We start from the raw sequence: 23774 nt of genomic DNA, 5'->3' as shown, positions 1-23774 counted from the left end.
TGTATGTACGCATTTAACAGCTACAGTATCCCTGGACGTATTTTCACTATATTTAACATTTCGCAAGTTTTGTTAATGCCTGTCGACATATTCCGATTATTTTGGCCGAAGTGGGATACCAATAACGGGCACTGTGCATTAAACCTACTTGCGTTTTTGAGCGCATGTTTCAAGTAGGAATATTATCAAAGGTAAAAGATCAAATTCTAGCGAACGCGCTAGAATTATTACACAATGTGTAAATTTGAAGGCTTGTTGGGGGTGTTTAACAACACGTTTTCGACTTCACAAATTTACAGCGACTCGTGACAGGATTTTTATGAATCATTAACTGGGAAAGATTTAGAAGAAAACTTTTGTTGATTATTTTTAGGTAATCCTCCATTATTTACTTAGAGGACCTGAGAAAAATAGCGAATATTATCAGTCCGGATATCCTCACTGGGCTTTGATATAAACCCGAGACATCCAAAGACTTAGTTAGACCGCCAGTCACTCTACCACAACGCGTGGAATGAATTTGATGGGATTTATAAAGACAGTTGTATTTGACAGCCACGGAATTGATTCATGCTCCCTTAATTGAATACCTACGTTTGCCAAGCTTGTGAATATCCACCCTCGTGTAGAGTGTTTGAAGGCTTTATCGCATTCCGATACTTGGGGGATGCTACCGCACGCCAATACAGATGGTGTCCGATGTTATGGAAAAGTTGGTTTCAATATTACGTGCTACAGGAATGCGGGTATCCAATACTATGTATCTGTTAATAAATTTGACTCAGGCACATTCATTATATTTAATATTAACTCAGAAACCCTGAATACGTTCCCTTCAAACATGTACAAGTACGAGATTTCTTTAAAACAACGGATTCTACTGCAAAAACATGCAGGAATTACAGGATCTCTGGCAATGTGGGGGATGTCGTTTAGAGTAGCTATGTCAGCGGTGACATCCAGAAAGTTATCATGAGAAGGGTGAAAAGGAGAGGCGACAACGAATGAGAAAGAAAAATAGAGGGAAAAGGACGGAGGATAAACAGCGAACGTGCGAAAGAAGGGAAAACAAAGCCCTTGCTGTTTGTATTACAAAACCAAAACTCAACGAGAGTCCACATGTAACAGAGGGGTAACGGACCCAACTTATATTCAAAAGTATACGGTTTGAATCTCGGTCGAACCACTGGCTAACCCGACTGCACTTCTCAAGGTTTCTCACAGTCCTCCAGTTTTACGGCATTCATATTCAGAATATTGTTTTGCTATAATTTATATTAAGGAAGAATTGATTATAAAATTACAAAATTTAATTACTTGCGTAATATGTCCAAATTCACCACGACCGCATTCTTCCAAACCCTTCTTTATTCACCATTCATGATCATATATTCATCTCATTTAACATTACGTAATTTTTTAATTTAAACAAAGGCATAAAATAACCTAAGAAACGGTCAATCTATTATTCGACAATTGAGATATGAAATCATTCGAGTAAATATAATGATTAAATAAATAATAGTCCAAATTAACTGAGCGAACAGGATGGTTTCTTACGAAGTTTTAATTTCCAAGCTAAAAGTAGGACTGCCGGAAAGCCACATAAATCTTACGCGTTCTAAACGAACCATACCGTATACATATATTGATTTTTCATATAAAGCGGAGGATATGGAATTCAGTATTCGGTACTTATCTCACTGCTGCTTTATAAACAGTACATCTGTCCCTCTGTAGCAAATCAAATATTTTATTTGGCTTTAGTAAAATCTGTAACTTTCGCTACCAACATCAGTTTTCCAATCAGAGTGTAATGTAAAATTGGATATGTGTTTATTCAGCACATTATTTTCATTTTGTGGTGAATTTTAATATGTGACAGGAAGGATCAAGGAGTTTACCTACCTACCTACCTCAGAAGAATGTGCAGTAATATTATTTACTGCTTGTTATATGGACCGAGTTCATAAAACGAATGCATACTATTGGTTGGTCATGTAAAATGTAGTCCTGACAAGAAACATGGACACGACGCGGCGGAGAAAATAATAGAACAATAAGGGGAGTAAAAATTAGAAGTTTAAAACTGTTAGCTCTTTAAAGCCCAATAGTAATTGTGTCTCAAATGCTTCAAAACTCAGCGAGTCTTTATTCATTTTGCATTTAATAGGTTTCGCGTGATTCTCACCGTAAATAGGAACTTTTACCTTAAACACTGTTAACCAGTTTATCACTGTAACGGTGAAGTGCTGTGTTTTCTTTACAGTACGGAATGAATAGCTGAAAATTATTTTGAATTATAATTAGCTTCAAACAAACAACAAACTGGAGAAAATGAGTCAATCAAAATTTCACGTCTTTTATGGAATCACAAGTTTCAATGTTGTCTATACAAAAGAACGCACACACTCAAATCTTATTTCTCTGCGATAAATTTTAATCTGGCACTTATATTTCTCAAGTGGACTCTTTCCTTCATAATTCCCCACTAAAATTTTGTAAATATTTCTCATGCTACCTTCGTCATTTTTTTTATTTTAAAAACCTAATATTCTGAGGTCAGTTACAATTATCTCATTAAGTAAAGAAAATTCTAAGACCGTAAAATATTAAACTACCTAATCCACCATGAAAAATTAAGAACTATTAATAAACTCAAGCAACTTTAATATCGTATCAGAGAACAGTTACGATATACACCTATGTTGTATCAGACACATTAGGACGCATCAATGACGTCATAAAAGACCATTATCTAAATTATTGTTATGATTAAGTGACCGGCACATTTAGATCTGGGTTGATAGATTGATGATCTATCGACACATGTTCACAGAATCGATTATCTGAATGACAGTGCAGAATCCTTTTGTCCGCTGCTCACATATTGTTTGGTGATTGATGATTCGCGCTGCATCGTTTGAAGACAGCTGCTTTGTTTAAGGAGTACAATGCAACACGTCTTGCGTATTGTCTCCAAATGAAATTCATACATAATGTTGTAGGTTATGCGTGGAAACGGAAGTCTCGCCCACAGGCAAACTGCATTTGTTGCGTGCCCTCTTATGAATCGTAACACACTAAAGCAATGCATGTCGTAATTCTCAAAATGGCTTCCAGTATCTGGACCGATCAACTACTGGAAAGTTAATGACAAAGAATCACAACCTAACCTAACCTAACCTAACCTAACCTAACCTAACCTAAGTAATATATTACCACCAATATGAATGCATAATTTGGTTGTGATGACTGTTGGAATGTGACTAGTCCTTTGAAGCTTAAACTAATTTAAATTGTAGTTAAACATTCAGTCCGTACCGCAAAGAAAAAACATTTCACAATTACAAAGACCAAGTAGCTAATTATATTTAAGGAAATAATAGCTGTTTAATGCGGATAAAACGAAGAGTTACCGATTATTACAGCGGGTGGTACTACTAAGATTTTAATGGTTATGATGGGTTCTGAGGATGGGCTCAAAGAACCATTCAAAATTGTGTCTAAAAGTTGGTTTTGGCATTAGTATAATTACATATCAGGATCCTATTACCCAAAATTTGCATGAATATTCTTTATTATAACTTATTCTTGTATTTTAAAATGACAACATAACTAAAAATCAACTTATGTTTTATTAGTTCTTAGAACGGAAGCTCGTGTAAATAATATTTTAAAATTCACCCCTTCTCAAAATATAACACAACACTTAACATTCACAAGAGCGGCAGTTTAATGACGTTTCAGGAAATAATCCATGTTAAGTACTCGAAGACTCATACGAATCCACCAATTAAATAATATTAATATGTGTAGCCGTATGATAAAACTGAGACGTACCGATACTGAAAAACGGAATATATTTCTTGGGAATATAAAACATCATTATATTTTTTATAAGCTATAAAGTGAAGTACAGAATAATAGACTGAAAGAAAGAAAAACAATTAGGACAATTAAGAAAGAGTTACAGATTATGGAGACTGGAAGTCTAGAACTATAAGATGGCAGAAAACGAGCCTTAGAAGGTTTATGTCCCCTATATGAAGCGTAAAAGGACACGCGCCAGCTAAACGCGAGACTGGAGCACACACTTGAACATCAAGAAAAAATTTTCCGTTGGCCCGTCAATAATTTATTACTTAACTTCCTGAAGTCGATACTCGTCTAAACAATATTTAAAAACTAACTTTAAAATTCAAAGAAAATACAACGCGTCTCCATTACAAAGATCATCTGATTTACAACGTTTAACGAAACAATCTCAGCTTCAGCGTCTTACGCAAGTCACAAATGCACTCTGCGGCCGCTGAGTTCTTAAAGCACGTGGCACATAAGTTACCAACGAGCTGTAAAGGGCTAAAATAAGAGGGTCACAGGAAAGATACATGAAATAGACAAGGCTTGAATATTGTAGGAAGACGAGCCACATTTTCTGTAGTGCGGAAATGTATGTAACAGACGTGGGTCGCTATCACGCATCAACCACGGATTACATACGAGGGATGGTGTCTAATGTGTAGTACAACTGAGTAAGCTTAACTAGCTAACGGACTGAAACGGCAAATCTCTCAGAAGCATGGCAACACTAACTTCTAAGCTAGGAACAACACTAGAACTAACTCTGTAATATTTTGACTAAAAGGTTAAAAATCTTCTAACATTTACTCCCCACTGAACCTGATTAAAAGTCAGTTCAGTAGACTCTATTTTACCCAAATGTATTTTTTTAATTAATGTGAAATTTAATACTATCATCGCAACTTCGTCTTTGTTTGTCAAGTCGTAACTTTCGAAAATATATTTATAACCACTTCTGCATTCTTTTCTTGACATTAGCGTTCAAACTACATTCCCAGTTAACCGCGTTTCCTTTAACTCCGTATGAACTTATCCACTCGTCATTTTAATTGCACGCCACTGATAATAAGCTTTTCTTGGCCAGAACGTCACTGATCATTCGTTTGATTATGAAGAGTACCTCTACATATATAGTACGGAATTCATCTCTGAACAAGAGGATATGGGCTTCATTGATTTTCCCTTATTATAAAGTCCTTTATCTCTAAGCTAATAGCATGAAGCACCGAGAAGATGGAACAAACACACTGCTACTCTATCCCTCTAAATAAAGTTGTCAGTGATCTCTAAGTCTGTGAGCAAACACCCAGTGTCTCTTAAGCAGTGTGGGAGGTTAGCAGAGTGAGTCTTGGGGGAACCCGGGAAATTGTGTTAGGGGGACACGGGGAGGCAACCTTTTGGGGGAGTCTGAGGAAATTAAATAGGGAAACCTCAGAAACTGAGGCTAGGTATACCTCTCTTCCAGTTTCATGTTTGTATGGACTAGTCAGAGCACCTGGGAAATTGTGCGAGGGGAGCATGGGTACGTAACGTATGGGGGGAAAACTGAGGCTATACTCCTCGACCAGTTTAATGTTTGTGAGCATGGACTAGTCTTCAGAGTAGTTAGCGAAGCTGCCTCGGAGAAAGGTGAAGAATTGTCATTTGGGTGAATGCGTGAATATAATTTATGTAACCCCAGAAACTGAGGCTGTGTCCTTCCTCCGACTTTATGTCTGCATGTTCTAGTCGCGGAAAAGGGCGATAAAACGAATCTTAGAGGAAAATGGAGAACTCCGTGCTAAGAGAACATGGGGAAATAAATTACAGGAATTCTGTGCATATTAAGATAGGACAGCTTCGGGAAATGAAGCCGTAACTTTGGCATGGCTGTTTAAAGTAACGGACTGCTCGCTGGGATCATAATGAAACCGGTGTTAAAGGAATGTGAGAATTTAAGGTTTAATGTTATGTGGTAAAAAAACAGTCTCTATTGAAAAGCTGATAATCGCCTATACGGATCCGGAGCTTGTCACCTATCTCTGTTTTGAGCCAGACGAATCCAGTCTACACAGAGAAAGTTTAAAACTGACTTCCTCCGAGCGGCATCGTCCTCCACGTTTAAAAAACAAAACTTTATATGAATTTATCATCTCTCCAATGCGTGCTGCATACCCAGCCCCTTTAGTCTTCCTTGATTTGGCCATACTAAAAATATTTCTCTTATGCAGTTCCTCATCCCTCCTAGGTACAAGTATTCCTATGATCACCGTATTCTCAACATCACGTGTTATTTACTTAAGACGTAGGACCAAGTTCCACACTCGTACAAACATGTTTTAGACAGGGGCACAGAAGACAAATGGCTTTGTGATGTGTGGTAATAAGCATTCTTAGCTACGTACCTTCCTACTTATTTTATCCTCCAGTCTGATGACAAGCCAAAAACATTTGCTTCTAGACTAATATCCTTACGAACATAGAACAGAGCTTTCAAGAGTAGATACTTATATTCAAATTAACAGTATTTAATGATTTTAAATTCATGGGAAACTTATTTTCGCCGAGCAAATTTATGTTTATCGAAAGTTAAAGAACGAAATTATCTTTTAACGAATGTCTGCCAAGAAGGGCAACCCTTCGTAAAACGAGTTGTTCAAGAAGCTCTGCCATACGTTTTAACTAAAGATCGAAGTGAACCGTGTATAACGGCAGCCAATCATTAACCCTAGATAAGAATCTGCAACATTTTGTGCGGTGGATTTGGCGTAACAATTTACATGCTATGAACGATATAGCTCGTTAAGAACACCAGGTATTTCTTCTCTCAACTACTTCAGAATTTGATGATCGGCATTAAAATAAACTTTTCCACAACTTATCGTCAACTGCAACCAAAATTCTACGGTTCTTAACAAATTAAACTTTTCAGTTATTTTTTCAATATGAAAGTAAAGAAACTTTTCCCAAATTAAACAAAGCATAACAGTGACTAAATAAAACACTGATTTTCAAATGTTTTACTCATGTTTTTTGAGGAAACACACTTCCTTTGTACATTAATAATTCATAAAGCCTTCAACGTCGCAGTAAACTTGGATAAGTCCAGTCGTACTCGCAGCCACAGTTTAATTACGGTTTAAAATGATTTACGATCTTCTTAAAACGACTTAGTTGTTATAGCCCGATGTAAATGAGAAATATGGCTTATCACGTATCTCATTACGACTTATAGACGACAGGAATTTCAATCTAACCTTAATTAATTGTTATTTAAACAAGAGATTGCAACTTTTCTTGTTTTTCTTCGGTTTTCAAGAATAATCTTACGTCCGCAGGAGTACGTCCACGTCACATCAGAATTCGAACCCGGGATTCCAGTATTTTAACTTCATACTTATATTTAATCCTGCGACTCCTGTGATCGCCTTAACTATGCGTCTAACCTCTAGTCCAAAATAATTAATTATCGACATTTAGTATTAGTTTGACGCTAATACAGACGATATGATTTGTCACGTGTCTACACAGTGTGGATTATTCTGTCAACCAATACTTTTAACAAGACTAACCCAAGGAGCATATACGTATATTTATCAGACGCGTTACTTACTGATTTACAGAAATCAATGTTGTTGGTCTTCGTTTGTGCCACATACAAATCCGATGTTACAAAACTAAAAACACAGATACAATCATTGATATAAACGAAAATTATTTCTCATTCTGTTTAATTACGCATACATTCAATTGGAAATACTTAAAAATCAATTTTTTTTATTTAAATTAAGTGTTAACAGCGGTAGACTTTAATTAGAACCTTATATAAAATAAGTTTTAATTTTAACCGATAGAAACAAAACAAAAATCTTACATCTTTTCATGAAGATTTACCATACCAATTCTCGTCAAAACCAGTCTCGTAGTTTCAGAGATGACACATACAAACGGACAGACAAGCACACTCGGAAAGTAATCTGCTTTTTATGTTTCCCCCGTTGCAATTTAATAGCAAACTTTTTATGTACGAATGCATGATATATTATTGTAATTACTTGTGACAAATTTACCACTGATCAACAACATGAAAAAGCGATTGTATTTTGCTTCCTTCATCCCCCCCGAAGGAAATTAATTTGCTTCACAGGGAGACAATGCCGAGAATTAAAACTTATCATTATAGGTTTTACTTGATACGGGTATAAACTTGATATATCGCCGTAAAGAAATATTTAAGGTCCTCGATGAAAAGTACTTAGCATAAAATCTGGACCTATGAGAGAGAAAACTGGATGAAACTGCATTATTAGTAACTTCATACATCGCAATCTTCATATTATTATTGCTAGTGTGTTCATACTAGAATGCCATAGGAGATGAAAAGCTTATATACAATTTATAGAGAATCTGGAAGACAGTACGGAGATAATATTTATATGGCTCCTAAAAATACAGTTTAATAATGTGAAATGAATCCAACTGGCTCAGATTAGAGAACAGTGGAAGGCTGTTATAATTATGGCAACAAACATTCGAGTTCCTGACGATCATGTCAGGTTCTATCGGCACTGTACGGCCTGAGGTACAAGAATGTCGGTAAATAAACCACAAATAAGTAAAATAGGATTGTGCCTCACGGAGTTAATTACTAGCCAATTACACCGTCCCCTGTTACCTTTAATTAACTGCACGGTACTTCCAATATGTACGCAGTACGGGATACGTGTTAACTGAAAATCGTTCCAGGTTGCCAACATTTGTTTTAAAACATGCACTCAAATTAATGTTCTGAATATCTCTCATTATAACTGCGTTTGCAGCACACAAAAATGTCGGAGAAGTTGCCGCAACATCACGGCGATCGATTGTGGTCTTAAGAGATGTGACATTGTGTGGTCTTGTAGTTGGTTACCAACGTTTCGGAGGAATTTACAGAGACACGTTCCCCCAAAATATTGGTAAACATCTACGAGATTACGGCGGCAAGATCCGGGAGATCACAGTCGACATCTTCACCGCCCTGAAAACCTCAAATCTCAGATCCGTGGGGATTCTTTTTCTTTCCAGAGCGCAGTAGCTAGTCAAAGATATTAACACAGTCTTGAGAAAGATGGTTCTCTTAACCCTGTTCATGCTCGTACTTGCTGAAATATGTTATTTACTCGTACGATGAGATGGTTGACACAAATTTTACCCTTATTTTAATATGTATCTTGTACACGTGCCGCTAAAGTTTTAGAGCCTGTTTCTCTAATAACCAGTCCGCGCTTCAAAACATTTTCTTCCGATCGAGCTTCGAACTTCAAAACTTCTGGCCTCCTATCGATTCATTCAGCGATGGAGAGAATGTCGCCGGTATTTAATTCCAGATTATAAACACAGCGTAGATGCACTTCTGACACATTTTCCTCAGCTGGTAAATGTTTGCATCACTGGCTACAATGTGTGGTACACCTGTACTGATATCTTCAAGAACAGAATAGGAACTTATCCAGAAATGGAAACTTACTTAAAAAAAATTCTGGATTGTGATAAAGAGTGATCTCTTTCATCAGCATAGACAGTCGTACATGAAGTTCAAATCTAAGAACTCCTTCGCCAAGGAAATATTTCGTGACAGCGTTGTTCTCATATAAATCTTCGCCCTTCAATAAAACATTTTAAAAAACGAAATAATTTTACGCTTTTTTATATTTATGCTTCTAGATGCCAGATATATACCGCAATTAATACTTCGAGTATCTTCACTTCACTAAATTCACATCCATAAAAATTCAATATTGATTTTGTTTACTTCTTCACGGCAGTGCATAGTTCAAGTAGCTGAAAATCCACGAATATTTTGCTTATAAATCTTGACCAACGGAGGGACACGTGTTTTTAATTCTTTTATTGAAAAAATAAATATTAGCACTAGCATGGATGGAGGTAAATTAAAATATTGATTATATTTAATAAATTTTCAATATCAGTACATGGCAAAAATGTGCTGGCCGTCCTTAACTTCTGAAAGCAAAGAAAGAAAACTTCAAGCCAAAGTACAGAAACACAGCAACAAATGGTAAGGTTATATACATCATGCATTGAACAGTGATTATAGAGCTATTTTAGTAGGGCATTATGTGTAATATTTTATATAAATTGCCAGTTACAAAAGCTATTTGACCTTATTATCTCCTTTCACTTTTTTCAGTAAGAACATTACCTTCGATATCTGAAGCCATAAAACATTTCAACACCATTTTTCTTTCTTGGGTATTTTGAGTTTGTGGCAATTAATTACCATATCAAATAATTTAATGGGCTAACTTCTTATGCAATGTTAGACTAATGGCTTTTGAAAAGCAAGTTTAAGCTCACAGCAGAAGCTTAGCGATGCGTAGATGAGCTAAGTTTCTTCCCAAGACTTTGAATATCACTTTTTTTTTTTTGTAAACAAAAGGAAGGGAACAAACCCAATTCTTTTCTACATAATCCCTTGGCTGTATGGGCTCCACCCGTATTCAGCTGTTCTATTATGCAGGCTCATGCTACCCGCTCCACAGCCTTCTTGATCGATATGTTTCGTATATGCCTCACGCGCAACACCACCTGGAGGAGAAGAGATGAACCTTGTAGCATCACTCCTCTCTCCTTCACCATTCCCCTTTATATAGTTTTATTGTAATTCAGAATCGATAAAGCTGACCCTGGTTATTTTTTCGTAAATATACAATTTATTCAAGTAAACGACTGACATTAAAAGAAAATGTATCTAGACGGCTGTGTTTCCAGAAAAAATGTAAAGTTAACGATTGACATCGTAACTATTATCACACGTAAATTAATTTCGTGTCGATGAGTCGTACTTGATTGAGCAGCTAATGATCGCTCGGTTTATCAATGAATTAGTATCGTTTTAAGAAACACAAAAAATAACTGCCATTTTCACAAGAGGCCGCCACTGGTTCTTGTTCAGAGCCACATAAATCAAATCCACACTCTCATACTCTACATTTAAGATTCAGTTTAATATTATACACTTATTGACTCTCGGAGCTTCTAACTAATGTCTTCACGTTTCAGACCAAATTTCAGTATGCATTTATCATCCCCCGCCCATTCTATCTTCCTTGACAGCATCATGCTAAAATATTTGGTGAAAAATACAAATTAAGAAGCTTCCTCTTTCTGCATTTTAGCAGCCACCATTACTTTCACCCTCTTTGATCCAAGCAGCCTCTCCGACCATCGTCTGAAGCCCTCACTCTATAATCTTCTTTCAATACGAAAGACCAAGTTTCACACACAAAATACCAGGTAAAATTACAGTTTTCTATATCTTAATCTTCACGGTTTTAGAAACAACTAACTCCATGAAGCAGATAATTCTTGAGAAATTAAGAACCTCCCAGTAATTCAGAAAATTGTCTGCATTCATAAAAACTCGCCACTGTATTTTATTCCACGCAGACGAATCCAGTGCATATTCTTCAATAAAAATGAGATGCCAAAACCCGTACTTTTTTCCACTGCGAGACTAGGAAATCAAGAGTGACGATTCTATACAAATGGTGCTGACATTCTTTAAAGAAAGTGGCCTGTACTCAGAGACAACAGGTGAAACGCATTTCAAAAGAAGTTCAGAGAATGAAAACTTGACGCTCCGCTGAACACTGATTGTGAAGCGATATCTTTATTTCTTTCAATTAACCCCTCGCCTTTCAATTTTTATAGCCTGTGCCTAAACTCAGAGACGTTAAATAAAAGAAAGAAAGAAATTACTCTCAAAGGAATCTTCAATTCATTACAAAGACGTGATTAATGATTTCTATTACATCAGATTCTAAATTTCCACGCAAACATTTTCTCTCGATCTGTCACGAGCAGCTAAGGACAAGAAAACACCAGCGAGAACTCTCTGCTATAGATTTTTAACTGCTTGTGTTCTATGGCGTTGGAATGGGGGAGTGATTTAAGACCACGAGAAATCTCGAACAAGACAGCGGTAGACTCCGTCGATATTCAAATGCCTTGTTCAAGTAAAGAATTTTACCAATGGGCCAATCTTACAGATTCGAGTAAGTTATCAAATATAATATCAGAAAACGCTGTTTGTTAATGTCGTACATTACAAGTGCTCAGTAAGATATTTGGACCCGGGAAAGATTAAATAAACGGGGAATTGAGAATATTTCACAATGAGGAGCTGCGTGAATTGTACGGGTCACCTAACATAAAAGGATAGTAAAATCTAGGAGGTTCCGATGGGGTGGACAAGTGGCACGCATGGGGGAGGCAAAGGATGCATACGGAATTTTGATAGGGAATCCTTCTGGAAAACGACCACTGAACAGACCAAGAAGTAAATTGGAGGATATCAAGATGGAGCTTAGGGAGGTGGGCTTTGAGGATGGAAAATGGACAGAGTTGGCTCGGGATCGTGTCCAGTGGCGGGCTTTGACATTGTTGGTGTTGGACTAGCGGGTTCTGCTACCAGGGAGTTAGTTAATTAGTTTTGGCTTATTGAAAGATAAATGAACCAAAAGCAGTGTCAAATGCCTTAAACATGTTAGTAATAGAAGGTCAAGTTAGTAGTAATCTCAATAAATTGCCGTAAGGTTTCGCAAAAGCGTCCTGCATTTATAAACTTGAGGCCCGCGAGTCGATAAGAAATAATGAAAGTGACACTACGTTTTAAAAAGGGGTAATACCCGCTGATGTAAATAAACTCACAATTATACGAATTTCATATCTGGTATAATAATTCTAGTTTCATTAATTTTACAATAGTCTCCACAGTTCTAATGAAGCTGAACTGTTCGCAGTTTTGTGAGAGAAACAAACAAGCAGTCGGTATTAATATATCAAACTTTCGGCACAATGCTGACTACTCACGTGATTAAAAGCAGCTTTATAATGGATTACAAAGTGTTTATCTGTTAGCGAGGTTGTAACTATATCTGCCATTGCACAAGTCCAGACTAATGAAAATATCGCTCCTGTGTTCAATATATCACGCATGTGTACGAGATGAGATTTATAATTTGTTTCTAGGTTATAGTACTGCATTGCTCCCGTGAGACCTCTGCGAAAATGTTCACTTCATATAATAATGAGAGATGGCTGACACGTGGGATAACTTCACTACTGGAAAAATAAAGAAATTAATATTTAAGAATGGCAGGCTGTATTTCAGACAAATGAGCATCAAATCCGACGATGGCAAACTGATGACAAGTATCAAGATGCCTATCGTCATGACACCGATTTCAAATTCGAATACAAACCAATCGGAGACGCCAAAGGACACGATCTTGGAAAACCGAAGCGGAGCTTCGCGATGTCTGTCGTCACGACAACGACCCAAGAATTCACATGTAGCGTACATGACCCAAGGGAAGCCACAATACACTACGCTCGCAAACCGACGACGAGCGTCGGGACACCTACAGTCGCGACGCCAAATCGCGGACATACGCGAAGGTATTCCACAAGACACGAAGCTATAAAACCGACGCCAAGCGTCACGACGTCGACTTAAATATTTCATATATGGGGTACATGGGACCAGGAAAGCCACAATACATAACATTGGAAAGCTGACCTGACCTAACAAAATACATGGTACAAAAGTAGTACACACATATGGAAGAGAAAGTCTTACGGATTATACACGATATAAGTAATTCTTCATTACATAATTTTTCCCTTCCAGAAATATTAATGAATTTATACTGACAAACTTTTTATTGCATTTTACTGTTTAGTATAGTTTTTCTGAGCTAAAAAGAATAAAGGAATTTCTAAAAGAATCCATGCCTATATTTTATTTGCAAAGTGTATAAATACCATTCCATCATTCTATAATACTATAAAACCAAACAGCCTTTGGAAGATTAAGGGCAGTGTGTGTTCTAAATTATCTCGTGTACCCGATATAAAACAGGATAGAAAACTACACAGATAGATTAAATAAGCGATGCATTGTTCATCATCCAGGCCACGAGGTCTCCAGAAAATTAATTTGTAGTCGATTGAACTTCAGAAGGCGCTTTGATAAATGAGAGATTTAACAGAGAACTAAATTTAAAAGTGGCGGCCAGTTAAATGTGTGAAGACAGTGGCATCAGAGTTCGTACGATCTGGAAACAAGAAATCGAGATCTCGAAGTTGACTATGTAGATAACTGTTTCACGAGATTAATTGTTTGTTGCGGATAAATCAACCAACTGCATGTGACGTTTTCCTTCAGCCGCTGTTAATCGCTGAACTAGCAAAGAAATTCTGTCTCTGAAGGAAACCAAAGGCTCATTGTCATGTTCACAAGAGTTCGCCATTGCACCTTATACTCTGCTAGATTAATCCGGTCCAAATCTTCACACTCTATTTATTTAAGATCTCTTTTAATAACGTTTGTGCCCAGGGAATAATATTAGAGACATAATATTTTATTTTAATTTAAGATTATGGGTTTATGTTTTGTAAAATATTTGAAGTTACCCCTTGTTCAAAATTGAATACCGTCACCTTTCTTTCTGTGAAAATCTGGTTATCCAACCATAAAGACGTGATGAACTAATTCCACGCGCCAACAATTTTCAAATGAAAATACACCGACGTGAAATTTATCATCAGGAGAAACAATACTTAAACAGACAAAACACTTTTAAAACGAAAGTTTGTTTATGATGCAAATAGTATATTTTTGTACGTAGAGGTTACTAAATTGATTAAAACAACACCTCCAGCTACTGAATGAGAACGTACATGTTTTTATTTATTTGTTTAATTTTACGTAACAAAAACATCTTCACTAGACAGACAGGTAGATGGACAAAAAAAGTACATCGCTTTGAAATATTTTACAAATACAAGCAAAGCGAATTCGAATACAGGAATTAAGAAACACATTTCGAATTCGTTTCTGGTGAAACGCTTGTTTTATTTCGTAACGGGAATCGGTTTCATGGTATTGACCTTTCCTGAGTTGAATTATGTGCTCTGTTACATTGTCTGCAGTAAAAAAAATAGTATCGGGAGGTGATGGAATGGAATGGGTAGCACAGGAGCTCAGCAGCTGAATACACAAGTGTCTGAATAACAAAAGTATGCAGGAGTGGAAATGTAGTTTTTTTGTTCGCGTTTAAACACAGCGAGTATGAATCATACAAAGCAACAGCCCCTACTAACTTACCAAACACTATGAATAGCTACACAGTCACAGATAAATGCGTAGCTCTTCTGTTTCGAAAATAAAAATAAACATAAAATATTGAAATAATGCATAAAGACAACTGAATATAAACGCGTTTGGTTTCTACAATAACACCGAATATTAAGCACAAAATATTCAACAATAACAGTTTCAAAACATTATACAGTTTAATATTTGAATTAAAATATTGTACATAACTATTACGAAAAGTGAATGGCATGATACAAGAGACGAATTTTATACAAAAGCATATGGGAAATTTCAAAACAGTGCTGATATGTAATACTGTCGGCTTGTAAACAGTTCTATGGCGATATAAAATTCACTGCTATACAGCACAAACAAGTATCGCATTTCTCACGGATTCTGGATTTAACTTTGATTACAGTTTCGATTTATATGCTTCTGTCACTGGATTAGTTATAACATAGATCTAAAATTAGTACACGATGAAACTGTTATAAATAATTTATTATTTATATGTGTTATTACATTTTCAGTTAAATATTGTAAGTTATTTTAATTTTAGAACACTTTATTCTAGGCGACGACTTCTCGATGATTTGCCTCTGTTTTAAAGTGAGAAATAAGCTGCCAGTCCATCATGGACACTACTGGTATTCGTGTGCCTTTAGTCCAATAAGAGGACTTTATACTTTCACGCAAATCTTTGGATATTTTCAGCAAGAACTACGTCTCTCTTGAGGATATTTTCTCGACACGAGGAGGTGTTTAGATTAGTTTACATTAATTAGAAATGATTTCTCACATGCGTCTGGACAAGAGATACCTGGAATTATTACGTAGTATGTAACACGTTTGGCAGTTCCACTGCTGACGGAGACGTGTCTGGAAAGGAACATATATTCAAATCCCCTAACAAGTGGTTTTGGCACGCGGTCCACGAGCTGTTAACTCATCTAGCGGTTTCATGAAGTTGTCGCTTTGTGTTGCAGTGCACTATCAACATGCCCCAGCAGTTGGTTCGGATGTTCCGCCCGCCGGAAGACTGTGACATGTGCCGAGGTTTGAGACAGGTCGAGAGAATTGCCAACATCTCCCCGGCAAACTTCAAGAAAAGGTAAAGTTGCCCACACACAATCATTGTACTTAAAAATGTTGATGTTTTCCCTCTGGGTAGTAACGCCGTGCGGACTTGAATACAGTTACCAACGTTTCCGAGGAACATACTGAATCCATCTTCAGGTTTGAAGACGGAGGAAGTATGTAGTATGTTATTTCTAGAGCTGACGATAGAGACAGTGCGTTCTTCCGAAAAACTGTTATGTACCTAGAGCCCACATGGCTTTACAAACCAGAATACCAACATCGACGTCTTGGCCACCATCAACACCTAAATCTCACATGATTATGAATTTTAAAAGTACTGTCTAATGTGGGTTATTATTGTGATGGAAGGTGGTAAGTCTGTTGCAAACTGAAAGCGACCCTTTCATTTATTTTACATCTTATAACTAATATCCTTTATGTCATATGCTAAGTTACAATGGTTGATGATTAACCGTAATAAATGAGCAAAAAATGAAGATTTTTTAATGTCATAAATAATATTTCTTTCTTCAGTAGTCAAGTTTAAGTGTATTTCACATATTTACCAGAAGACCGGGTTTCTGGCCAATTTATCACTGAGAGCAGAACCGTTACAAATGGCACAACTGACGGCTGATGGTGAATATATGCTGATCTAAAGGCTTTCGAAGAAGGCGTGTCATTTAACTGGAGCGTATACTTAGACATTTTTCTTCGTCTCTTGATTTGATTTTAAAAACGACATTTCGGAAGATGCATCTGCTATTGTCATCAGGGGATTTAGATGATCACTTTCCAATGAAATCAACTGATTATGTTTATATTTTCAAGTATTCACGGAAGCACGGTCAGCTTCCGAAACGTTGTTTGTTTTAAAGAAAATTTTTATTACAGACAAGTCCAAGAATACGTATTAGTTTAAGGATATCACGCTGTTAAACACATAAGTAATGGTAAGATAAGATTTATGTTTTTCTATTGCGCTTGTGTTGCCAAGTAACATGTGACATGTTTCTCATTAAATAACGTGACAAAATTAATCAGGTTAAACTAAATTAGACGCTAAGTACTGCGACCTTTACAAGAAATGAATAGAAAGAAATTAAAAAATGTGGGCCATAATTAAATTAGTGGGTCCCGTACATGGATTTGTTACTTGAAAGCGTTGCTGTGAGGTAGAAGAAGAAGAAGAAGAAGAAAAAGGAAAAGAAGAAGAAATGTATGTGAGAATTAGTGCGTGAGATGCATGGCTCTGGTCCAGATTGCTGTTCTAAGCAATGGACTGAGAAAAACGGAAGGGGGAGAGGAGGCAGTCGAAGAAATGGGAAGCCGTAAGAGAACAAAGGAGAAGACTAAGCCGACGTCATCGTCATGTCTTGCACCGCCCCCTTCTTCCTTACACACACAAACAGATTAAATTTATTAAGACGCAAAATTGGTTCTGCGTCTGTCTTAAACATATAACAGTACGAAAAAGCTCTTTAATACTTAAACGGAAAATTACATTCCTTCTAAGAAAATGGTACAGATAATGTTTAGTATCTAAATCTTCTTATATCAAGAACATTTACAGCTTTTAAGTTTCTTTACTTCCTTCTTCGTCTCTTTTTCACATACCCGTTTTGTATACATCTCCTTCCAAAAATTCTTAGTTTTAAAAAGATGTACAACAACTGTTGTACGACCACTTTAGGAAGAAATACGTACGATAAATATTTGTGAGCGTTCATGAGTAGTTTCCAGGGCTTTCTATGGAGTCAAGAGAAGCATTTTCATTCATGACTGCTTTTATTTAATTTAATTTGTATCAACTGCAGGACTAAGAGGTATTTATGAAAGGTTACTCAGGTATTTATATTTTCTTAAACGAATACTGCTATGCAGATATTAAATGCTATCTTATTAACTAAACAGCTGACTGGATAGCTAAGTGTAATATTTCAGATTTTGGTCTTCTTTTTTCTTGCGGCATGAAGATGAAGGCAGCATGCTCGTGAGAAACGTTGCGTTATCCCTGCAAGTCAACACGGAGCAAGAACTCAGAAGATCAGAATCTGAATTCGCTCACTCACTGAACTTCGTGATGCTGGACCTTGATTTAGAAGCTACTTTGCAATTAGATGGACAAAAAATTTGAAACCCTAAGGTTCATTACCGTTTTCACATAAGCTCGCTATTTGATCCTAACCTGAACAAGTTTACATTTTCACAAACTATTTCAACTTCATTTTTTCTCTCTCATGTCTTAGGCCCCTAGAAGTTTCGGCATTATGTCTCTTACGGTGTAAATATTTGCGAATTTAAATATTAACGTTCCAACCCCCGTCTGTCCACTATGTAGTGCATATATATCAATTAAAAATAAAATTTTAGCTCCTCCAACGCTCGTGTTCTAGAAAAATTATCACTCCTAATGAATGTGTAGCTGAAAGATGTCAGAATTTCACGGAGCTGTGCTTTGAGTCCTACACAACATTCGGAAGAACAGAAATTCGGTACCCAGATATTAACACGCTTCCGTATAAATGAATTGAACTGAATTATTTGACAGTTCTTGATAGCCTCGTAATGTACACTAAATTTTTTAAAGGGACCATGAGTGTTAAGAACTTCGCAGAAAAAAAAGTGGCATTTGAACAACTATAATATTTTTTGACGTAAATACGTCTATAAGGAAGGGTCATTCGGCAAAAAAGTGTAACGAAAAAGGGAAACGAAAAAGGGAACGAAAAAGGGAAACGAAAAAGTGTAACAAGTGTACCTAGGGAACGTCGTGTTTACTCGGCATTATTGTTACCTAGGAAACGTTACATTACATTTCTTTACATTACATTCATCTGCCACAGACCCATCTTAAGCGTAACTAATTCAAGTTGATTAAGCAATGTCTTAATCAAACATCTCAATTGTAAAGCATGTATAATGGAAATATTTAGAATAAAGCCAATATATAAACTTCCTTTCCGTATAGACGTATTTACGTCAAATTCTCCGGAACCGTGGTTCCACTGACAACTTTTTATTTTCAGATACACATATTCGGGACATCCTGTGATTGTGACTGATGCCATGCGCAATTGGACGGCGCAGCATGTATTTGACTTCCGATTTCTCAAGACACTTTATCAACAACTTCCTCAAGCCCAACAGTCACAGGGCTGCCAACTTATAGCTACAAACTCTGGCTTTGCCAATCTTGGCGAGGTCTTTAACGGCAGTTACAAAACAAACACTGAGCCGTGGCACATCGGATGGTACGTACTAGGTGAATCGCATGCAAAATGTATGTTCCTACGCTCTTGATTCCATTGCATTATGCTCCATAGATCGTTGCACATAACTTGTTACGAACTACATAATTATCAGTATCTTCTTATCGTTCTTATGCTCATAGGCCAATACAGCTTAGATATATAGGTAAAAATCTACGTAATTACTAGTGTCTGGTATCATCACCAACCTATTTCGTTCTCAACGATCACTGGCACAGTTACCATGTGTCTGTTCAACCAGTTTTGGTTAGAATATCTACGGAAAAAAACGCCATGCAAGTATAGTTTATACACAGACAGATCTATAATCGTTTTTCTTCTTCCCAGGGTTTGGTACAGGTGTACTGTCGGTTGTTTGATCTACATTTTCACTTCCGCTAGTATCCGAGACATATTTTCCTCTACATATTTTCCCCAAGATAGTTTTCTGCTCGAAGTCCTCCCTCTCACACATGTTTCGAAAGAAGACGTATTTAATACTTGATCAGACCATCATTTCTCATGCTCCTGGGGTCACATCAGAAATTGAGAGTCGATTTCTTCGATTCCACCATTTCTGTATCCAACGGAATTGTCTTGGCATGGATGCACAAGCATGTCTTGATTTATTAAGCTGTGTCTCACTGAGAAGAAATGTACTATTAAATATGTAAAGGATCTATTGATACGTCGGTTTCAGTAACATCCAAAGAATGTATGTGTTACAGCAGCCAAACCTCTAGAAGTGTATTTCAGAAGCGTAAGCAACTGTAAACTGTAGGACCATGCTGAAGCGATAACTTCTCGAACATTCTTGTTATGCATGTAGTCTAAACAGTGAAAAATTGTTGTCTGGATTGTAGGAAGTCTGTTATTTCAGCCCTCACTAATATTAGACTTAAAAAGAGAAGTACATAAAATATGTTTATATTTTTAACTTTTATTTTTATTGTTACTTCTTCCGTTGCATTGTTTATCCGCCTATCGTCTCTTATTTCTTGTCTCTCTTATTAGCTGCAAGTTTCTTTGTGTTATTTTACCCGCAGCAGTAGTTCTAAAGCAGAGATCTTTGCCTTTTCATGATGTTGAGTGGTAAAATTAACTATGAGACCTGTGATACTGCAGCGAATGAAGAAACAATGTGGAGGACAAGAACATCATAAGAAAAATAAAAATCATTAATAAATCAGTAAAAATCAGTAATCCAGTGAAGAGTTTATATACATAACACCAGATGATGGCTATATAGAGCCGAAACATGTCGTGTATGTTCCACAAGTGTATGTTTCACATGTAAATCGAGTACTCGATAGGGAACGTAAAATGATATTTTAACCTTTAATTATTTTATTTTATATTGTGATTGACGGATAATTTTAATATATATTTTGAATACTATAAATCACAATATGACGCATCTACAATATCTTATGAGACATCAGTAAAATCGCTTCCTCACAACAGGCGGAACTGCGACGAGCGAGCAGTCGCCATCTTGCGTCAGCACTATGGACGTCCCTACTTCTTGCCTCCCAGTACCAGTGACAGACAAAAGCTCGAGTGGATTTACCTGGCCAGTTCAGGTTACCGAGAACCTATACACGTGAGTGAATTTGATATAACAAGTATCAAGTACTGCAGTTAGAACGGGCAATGTTACGTGCAGTGGTTGGCACTCCTGCTTTATACCCAGGATGGCCCACATTCAAATCTAGACCGTGAGACCGGTTATCCTGACTGAGACTTTCGTGGTTTTCTTAAAGACGTGAAATTAAATGTTGGGTTAATGTCTTCAAATAGGCCACCACTATATTTATCCACATTATTTCCAATCCATCCTACCATTACATGTAGATCTCAATTTTATTCAGCTGTTAGTCGCAGTACGAAGGCTATCTGAAGAGTATGTGTTTTTGAAACTGCCTTTGGAAATATTTTGTTTAATATGGGCACTTAGACTTCATTTCAGGAGTTGGCTCTACAAATCTGTTCAGGTAACCTGCCTCTTCCAGTAATAGTTGCAACTGCCGAAATGTAAGCCTACCCCTGAACACCGTGACTTCGATCCTGACAACTTCTAACAATTAATAAATTAACCAATTTAATAATAATGACAACGAACGACCTGAATACGGGAGACCAGGCAATTCCCGAAACGTCGTGTACAGGAATACTAACCGTAGGGCTGAAAATTAGGATTGAAATACCAGTCTCGATTATAGGGCTCGAGAATTAGATGTAAGAGGACTTCTCTCCTCACAAACCAGACATATTGACGAGAATAATCATAAATATAAAAGTACCGTGGTCGATTACTCATCTACAGTCCATTGTTTAAGATGGTATAGCAGGTGGTAGCATTACGTCTACAACCAAGAGAAGAAAAGCATGGGGTTGTGTATTAAATCTATGATCCCCCCCCCCCCCCCACTTGCCTCGTACTTTCTACCTTCTGCTTTTCGAAGTACTGTCTGATTCATTTCCTTCAGTCCGATAATTACTTCCTGAGAGCCTTTCACTTCTAATTGCTTCCTTTAACTGTCGATTTTTACTTTCAGAGGTGCATTTCAAAAGTTCATACTTCGTACATAAAATATGTTTTCACCTTAAATATCGATTTCTTGAATTTCTGTTCTTTTCAGATTGATGTGGTTAATCGGCCATCTTGGCAAGCTCAGCTCAAAGGAAGCAAGCGATGGTTCCTCCATCCGCCGCCAGAGTGTTACTATCAATGCGAATCGCTTGACGTCACAGTCGAACCAGGAGAGATTAGTAAGTAGCTACAATGAATGTACTGTATAGGTTAGGTTCTACCATCTGCTCTGAGATTGGGGATTCAACTTTGGACTTGAAACTGCGAAGGATAACGTTGCTGAAAATGTACTGGAAATGCAGCAAGTTACTGGAAGCGTTACAAATTTAATCTGAATATTGCTGGATTGTACAGTTTGTAGATTCAGTTTCCAGTGGAATAATTACTTAAATCGGCGTATTCCGAATCTAAAATTTATTTGTTGTTACAAATTAAGGAAAAGTGACAAAATATTGCAAAGTTTCTGTTTCCTAAATAATTCAATTCTTTATTTTAACGAGCTGACTCGACAGCTACAGGAGCCAATTACAGAGCAAACACAAGAAGATAAAATAAATACGAAGTACAGAAAACAACAGAAAATTAAGACTAAAACTAAATACATATGATCAATCTACACACTTCTTCGTATCTAGGTGTCCTCAAAGGAGACAATGTTCTTGTCAAAAATGTACAAAATCTATCATTTGCAGAAAAGACGCACCTAGCTGAAGGACTGTGAATAATATTAATAGACAGAAACAACTAAGTTAAATTACAAATATAATCTCGAAAACGTAACACAGATCAATATTAAGGCTGCGTAGTGACATACATATAAGAACGGATATTAAAATAACGCACTCAGTGCGAGTCAGATTAAAGTTATAACAGAATTCAGTTTTGCATTTGTACATATTAAACGGAACATATGACAAATTTGATGTGGTTTGATAATTCCTCAGTCAGTATTGTAATCTTATGGCAGTGATTTTTGCATTTGTCAGTAATAAAAGTTTACCACGCGTACATTTATTCTTTATAATACCAGTCCTATGAGATTTGAGGTAATATTTTTGTGTTATCATCGTCATTATGTGGAATGCGTTTTGCGGTCGATGTGGGAGAAGTTAAAATATTGAAATAACTTTATGTATTTGCATCATAAGCCCTTATATAAACCCATTGTACTGAAAATTGGCAGGAAAGGTAATAACGTCCACATTCATTGCCTAAAGCTAAAATAACGTACCCGAAAAATAAGTTATTTATACAACTTTATTATGGTCCTTGCATCACAAGCGGAAGATGTAAGAAGGATCCATTACGTCTAAAATATCACGCTAATAATATACTGATTTTAATTCATATACCATCTATAAAAATGCCATTTTGTGGTCAGTGACGCCAAATTGATTTAATTTTAACGAGGACGTACACAGCAGACATCGCCAGGTTCAATTTCAAAACTAGAACTTTAAGTAGTAACATTCTCTCAAAACCAGCCTGAACTTGGTCATACTAATGTTACAATAATTGGACTGCATCTCCAACTGAAACTCTCGTATCACACTACAGGATAAATAACATAGGTGAGATTTCAGGTTATCACGGCGGTGAGTCGGAAGTAGACAGTCAACAAAATAACATCAGTTTGCATCCATCCGTAACTGATGTTACCTTCGAGGTAATAAATTGTAGTAATCCTCCTTATTCTTCAGGAATTATGGCCTCTTCTAATTAAAAATTACTTTGTAAAATTACGAATCTGTTTAAACATTTGGCAGGACTCCTTGGAAATAGGGCCAGCCCGACGCAAGGCGTCAAAGTATACAGGACAACATAAAAGAGAAAATCGTGG

The 23774-nt window shown here is 36.6% G+C and overlaps 1 protein-coding gene and 1 long non-coding RNA gene across 2 annotated transcripts in view; one reads left to right on the top strand and one right to left on the bottom strand.

Annotated features, from left to right (window-relative positions):
- LOC110839917 (uncharacterized) overlaps positions 1–23774 on the bottom strand; it is a 157149-nt gene that overhangs the window by 45755 nt on the left and 87620 nt on the right. The window lies entirely within an intron of this gene.
- The window catches only part of LOC110839916 (uncharacterized), an 89338-nt gene that overhangs the window by 64015 nt on the left and 1549 nt on the right, over positions 1–23774 (top strand). The window contains exons 3-6 of the mRNA XM_022084535.2: positions 15997–16121; positions 19120–19344; positions 20806–20944; positions 21984–22113. Coding sequence (XP_021940227.2) covers positions 15997–16121; positions 19120–19344; positions 20806–20944; positions 21984–22113 — 619 coding nt within the window. The remainder of the gene's footprint in view (positions 1–15996; positions 16122–19119; positions 19345–20805; positions 20945–21983; positions 22114–23774) is intronic.

Source organism: Zootermopsis nevadensis, unplaced genomic scaffold (genome assembly GCF_977971745.1).
Source record: "Zootermopsis nevadensis isolate Lab colony 2312 unplaced genomic scaffold, Znev_1.0 Znev_ptg000002l, whole genome shotgun sequence".
NCBI lineage: Eukaryota > Metazoa > Arthropoda > Insecta > Blattodea > Termopsidae > Zootermopsis > Zootermopsis nevadensis.
The sequence above is the reverse complement of the archived record's forward strand: the minus strand, read 5'-3'. Positions and strand labels throughout refer to the sequence as shown.